The sequence below is a fragment of the Trichoplusia ni genome, chromosome 26 (assembly GCF_003590095.1).
Source record: "Trichoplusia ni isolate ovarian cell line Hi5 chromosome 26, tn1, whole genome shotgun sequence".
Lineage (NCBI taxonomy): Eukaryota > Metazoa > Arthropoda > Insecta > Lepidoptera > Noctuidae > Trichoplusia > Trichoplusia ni.
Window position 1 is genome coordinate 3,048,672 of NC_039503.1, and position 6,000 is coordinate 3,054,671.

Genomic DNA, 6,000 nt, shown 5'->3' on the forward strand with positions numbered 1-6,000 from the left:
GAGATTAGCGCGTTCAAACAAACAAACTCTTCAGCTTTATATATTAGTATAGATTATATGTATCGGGAGTGCCCGACTAGTTTCGGACCCAACAACTGTTGCATTATTTAATAATGAATCATCCTCACGAAAAACCATTAAAATGAACAGATTTCAAAACTCTAAAACCCACGTTATTAAATTTCACTCCATTACAATTTTTTATCCGTTTTTATAGTTTTAAATTGCATTGTCATCGGGTTGAAGCTACCCTGACGATTTCTGCCTTCTAGCTTATCTGGAAGTGCCTTAAAATTGACTTAAAACAATCCAATCAAAAAAAGCAAACAAGAAAAGTGATGTTTTTTTTTTCATGGTTTTTAAATATTGATAATATTCTTCCAGAGCTAGAGAGTCGTCTGCAGAATATGCTGTCATCATTACGAGAGCGGAGGAAACTTCTGGAAGCTTTCATCAAAACATCGTTCTATTGGATGGGACCCAATTTTGAAGAGGTTAGACTATAGTAGTTTCTTATGTCTACGTGAATGTTAGACATTGAAATAAAACTACTTCTACGGGTATCATATCGGGTACCTGCAAAGGTGTCGAAACGTCGGGAACTTAAATATAAAATTACTCCGCGATAAAATCCGTAAAAGTAGTTTCATTTCGAGATAAGACTATTTTATATATTGCTATCTACATTCTTTCCATAAAGGGCTTTTCTTTTCTCTAGGGCCTTTCTAAAAATAATTCGAATACGCTCCGCTGTAAGAAAACATTGTTAAAGAATGTTATCACTTAGGGTTAGCCGATTCTTGGATCTAGTAAATATTTGACAGCCTTTTGGTCTTGTGGTTAGTAGCCCTGAGTGCTATACCGGAGGTCGTGGGTTTGTTTCCCACCCAGGACAAATGTTTGTGTGATGAGCACGATCATCTGTTCTGTGTCTGGGTGTATTTTATCTATATTATGTATGTATTCAGAAATATATAAGTATGTTTATCAGTTGTCTAGTACTCATAATACAAGCTTTGCTTAGTTTGAGACTAGATGGCGTTGTGTGTATAATGTGAACTCTCCGTTTAACAGGCCAGTCTAAAATAAATAATCATTATTTATATTTCAGTTACAACCAATTCTATCTATCTTGTCCGGGTCGTGCGTATCGTACGATATATCGAAGCGATGTTTGGAGAGCAGTAACAAGAAGTACAAGGAAAAACACCTGTTATTGTTGGACGAGGTTTTCAAAGATTTTGTACCGAAAGCTTCTTATAGTGTTGAAGATCAGGTATGTTTTTAAAAGGTATTTGATTTAAAACCGATTTCCCCACGTTTCTATACACTCACTTTTCTTGTTTGTTTGTCGTTCCGGTTGGATTTTTGTAAGTCAATTTTGAGGCACTTCCCGATAAGCTAGCACACTGAAAGTTTCAGGGTAGCTTCAAACTCGATGATAATGCAATTTTTAACTACAAAAAGGCTGAACCGATTTGGATATAATTTGAACGGAGTGATATTTCAAAAGGGTATTTAGATTTTTTAAATTGATTAATTTATTTAACTTTACCTTTTTTATCCTATCTACAGCATTAGGTTAAGTTACCTGTAATGGTAGTTTAGAGTGCAAATAAACCTTACTCTATTTAACTTTAAAACCAATATTGAGTTGACTTCTATCTAAGGAATTAATATGGCTGTTTGACATGTGTCACAAAATCTGTCACAACGTCAATCATATTTTTGTCAAATAAAAGATATCTGGCGATAGAAAAATCCGGTTCAAATAAATATATTTAGGGTTATAGATAGACTTTTAAAATATATTGGGTCAACCCGCTTTTGATTGCTGCTCATTTAATAGAGATGACGACAATTTTTTTTCGCAGTGTCCGTCTTGTAGTTTTCTGTATATGGATACGTATTTTTTTATTTTAGATTGAGTATAAATTTTACCATATCGTTACGTCACAAGCCCCCTCTCCTAAACTCTTAAAGCAGTTAATCTTTGTGAATTCTAGTTTTTCTGAAAAAGGAAAAAATACGTGTCTCATACTTTCAATTATCTAACTGAGGGACTAATGAGATTTTTTCCTTTTATACCCAGTCGTCATGCCTATTACTGTTGTGCTAGTTATTACAGCGTGATCCTATAGTCTTTCTCAAGTAATAGACTCTCTAACAACGAAAGTCTTTTTTCATATCGGAATCGTTTCTGAGATTAATGCATCAAAACAAACTGGAACTCGGTACTCTGAAGCTAGACTTTCTTAAGCTAAAAACTTAAATGTTGTTTCTTCAGATATCCTGCCTTCTCCACCACTGCACGGACCCCAGGATCCTGTCTGTAACCCCATCAGGGTGGGAGGCGTGGTTGTAACAACAGCCTGTAACTGTCCCACTGCAAGTCGTGGGAGACTATTACATCGCGACTGTCTCTCTGACCTCCACAGTTACTGTGACACAGTATCACATAGTAAGACTGCGCGACACAACTGTACTGACATAACGACTGACAAATATCAACGTGTGACAGTCGGGAGAAGTTACAAAATTAGATTTTTTGTGATTTTTTACTTGAAAATGTAATATTTTAATTGTGTATTTTGGTGTGTTTGCTTTGAAATAAATAATTATCTACGTTTCTAGTTTTTTGTATTTTATTCTTCCTATATAATAATTTATGTCGAACAACGACTTGATATACACATGTAATGAATTCGTAATTATATCAAACGTGTATAAGGTTGATTTTTTCCTCAAATGCTTCGAGAGAGCATTACTGGTCGTAATGCTGTGTGGGATCAATTTGGCTTGTAAACTACCCCCATATAGCTACGTAATTGAGACAACACATATTTGATGTTGTGTGGCTTAGGCGTATCACTTCATTAATGTCGCCGAAATATAGTTATTTAAATAATATATTTTAACAACAACAACCGACGTTTAATAAATAAAAACTACTGAGCGAATCTTAGTGAAGTTTATATGGGACTGTAGAGGTTCAAATAAAATGAAGAGACGGATTTTAATATTTTATTAATATTGTCAAGGTTGCTATCTCTGATAGATCTGTTATTTTCCTTTCCATGACAACCTACCGGTGAGACCGTCGTTGCCAAGCGTGCGTGAGCTCGACGGCGTACTAGTGCGGTCTCGCTCACGCGCCGTGGTGACGTAGCTATCCCACCGGTTGCTTAATGGCCGATTCCAATAACGTATCCTCAGTAACCGATATCTTGTTATGAACGATAAATAGTAGACTTCTATCTATCCTTATTTTGCGTTCCACAAGTGACGATAACGTCTATCGAGACATCGACATCTGTAGATAAGCTCAACTATCCAGCCCTCCCAAACGTTTTGTTACTACAAAAGCTACAAAAAAAAGCAACGTCGAAACAAATATTATTTCATATAACTTTTCTATAAAACAATACAAATTGATCGAATTTAAGCATTGGATATATCTTTATGCTAAAATAATTTTTTCTTCATAGTTATGTTTCATTGTCATTATTTTATCAAACAAATATTTGGCGCATAAAACGGAAGTACGAAACGTAGTCAAGTGTCAATTTAACTATTCAAGTTTGAAGTTTCAAATTTTCAACCGTCAACGCTACCGCTCCTATTGTTGTGATATCAAGTTTTTTTTACATTATAATGAGCACTGTAAGTATTACCAGACATTATTATATACGTGCCTATACAAGTGACGGAGGCTTTTTAGTAAATTACCCACGAAATTATCTTGCAAACTAAATAAACCTCGGAACAATATTTTTTTGTCTTTCTTTACATATAATTAGGATCAACACTGTATTTAATATTTGTTTGGTTTTCAGACAAAAGGTGTACCTTTAGCTAAAGATGAGGTGGCCTTGCTAATTGACCTTATTGAAGCTAATAAGGTGATTACAAGCAAGGCTACAAACGCTGCCAATAATCAGCTTAAAGAAGCTGCCTGGACTAAAATTACAGGAGCATTCAATGCATCTGTATCAAGTTACCCGCGAAGAACAGAGCAACTTAAATTGAAATGGGAGAATTTAAAAAAAACTGCTCGTTAAAGATCTACCAAAATTAGGATGAACCAAATTAAGGTAGTCATTTCGTCCTTACTCTTGTGTATTTTTATATACATAGATGACATCTAGGTATATAAAAATGAATCAACACATTGTGTTAATAATATAATGTATCTACACTTGCAGACAGGTGGTGGCAAGCCAGAATACATTCCACCAGATGATGCACTGGACAGAGTGGCATCCATTTTAGGTGCAACATGTGAGGGTTACACTGTATCATTTGGAGGAGATGCTGAGGTGACGGTAGATTCCGAGGTGACGGTAGATTCCGAGGTTTTGAATGATGGTGGTGTCGAAAATGAGATTGAATCATCAGGGAATATCCAACAGCTGGTTGTGACAAGTCCGAAACCAAAGAAATTCTTTTTTAAATCTCCCAGTGGCAACAATATTAGTATGTATCTACTGTCAGCAATTGTTCGCAATTGTATATGATAAAACACAAACATATTTAACTGCTAAGTACTCATAGATTAATATATCGACAAAATATAGTTATTAATAATTATTTAAAATAAGTGTTTGCATGCTATGTATAGGTCAAATGTTTGTTACTAATATTTTATATAAGACCTTAAATACCCAAATATTTGATGCAATATTGCATTTGGGTAATTCACATTTATATGGATGTGTAATCTAAACAGTTTTTAGTACATTTGGGATGGTCTGGAAAAACTAATTTACATTATTGCAATAAAACCAATTTTTAAGTAATAATTATATTTATTTTCAGATAAAGAAAAACGTAGGCTACTGGATGATGACATAAGGACTCGAGCTGTACGGAATCAAGCTATTGCTGATTATTATATTACTAAAAAGAAGAAATTAGAATTAGAAATAGAACACATGGAATTAACAAATAAAAAGTTAAAATTAGACTTAGAGCAAAATAAAGAAGTATTAAAATAAAGTTAAAGAAGAAAAATAAATTACTAACAGCAGTTTTGTTTAAGCGAAATCTATACGTGAATTCGCTACTGTTTAATTCGTTCATATGGTTTACGCGGGTCTTGTTATTTTTATGGGATTCTTCTTCAAAATCACTGTCCCAATCAGATAATTCCATTAACATGGATAAATCACTTTCACTAGACTCGGACATACTAGAAACACTGCACTTCTACGAATGTATTTGAAAGATAGTTTACGATATATTTGCATATCCCTGCAATTCGACGGATTGACAAATTTGGTTATCTCTTGTATTGACATCACTGACAGATAGCTATCAAAAGGATATTGGGACGCATAATGTTGCAATTTCATAGAAATATCTATCTGCGTTAAGAGATAGACCCTCCCAACGATAGATAGCGTATGGCGGTTAGTTGTCATACCCATCAGTATTATATTGGAACATCAAAACCGATGATAGATAGAATTTTCTATCTTTAGTAGGCCAAAACTGGTGATAGATAAGTTATTGGAATCGGCCGTAAATCACTACAGGACCAAAATAACAGCTATTTCACGTAAACGATAAACAATCAAGAAAGTTTCATTCAGTCCGAAGTCCTGAAGTAATAAACATAAGAAAAAAAATGTCTGTTATCAAAGGAATGGTAAAACTGATTAAAAACATATCATAAAATAAAAACAGTTTTTCAATTTTTTTGTAGCGTTTTATTACCTATATAATTATTAAATTAAAACTTAAAAATAGAATGAGTATTTATATTAAAATTCCTTTCGAATCATAATAATGAGATACGAATCATAATAAAAACGGGAGCGTTCATAACTTACTCCAGGATTTTCTGTCCCTCATTAAATATGTATTTATATACGTCGTAAAATTTTAAATAGGAGGGGGGCTGCCCAGCCTCTGGAACAATTTAATTTTAAGGCAGCCGAGAGGAAAATGTCCTTATATATATCTAGAGTACATAAGGAAACCACTTCTAGTGACAGA

At 33.9% G+C, this 6,000-nt stretch overlaps 2 protein-coding genes across 3 annotated transcripts in view; both read left to right on the forward strand.

Annotated features, from left to right (window-relative positions):
* LOC113505497 overlaps positions 1-2,603 on the forward strand; it is a 37,603-nt gene extending 35,000 nt beyond the window's left edge. For both annotated transcript variants that reach the window (XM_026888236.1, XM_026888237.1), the window contains exons 38-40: positions 385-494; positions 1,112-1,276; positions 2,288-2,603. In XM_026888236.1, the coding sequence (XP_026744037.1) occupies positions 385-494; positions 1,112-1,276; positions 2,288-2,365 (353 nt within the window). In that variant the 3' untranslated portion in view covers positions 2,366-2,603. The remainder of the gene's footprint in view (positions 1-384; positions 495-1,111; positions 1,277-2,287) is intronic.
* Positions 2,604-3,167: 564 nt separating this feature from the next.
* Positions 3,168-4,991, forward strand: LOC113505678 (the record flags this gene model as incomplete). The annotated part of the gene is made up of 3 exons (XM_026888479.1): positions 3,168-4,094; positions 4,206-4,476; positions 4,819-4,991. Coding segments are annotated over exons 1-3 (459 nt in total), but the record flags the coding sequence as incomplete, so codon positions are not given.
* Between the last annotated feature and the right edge of the window lie 1,009 nt (positions 4,992-6,000).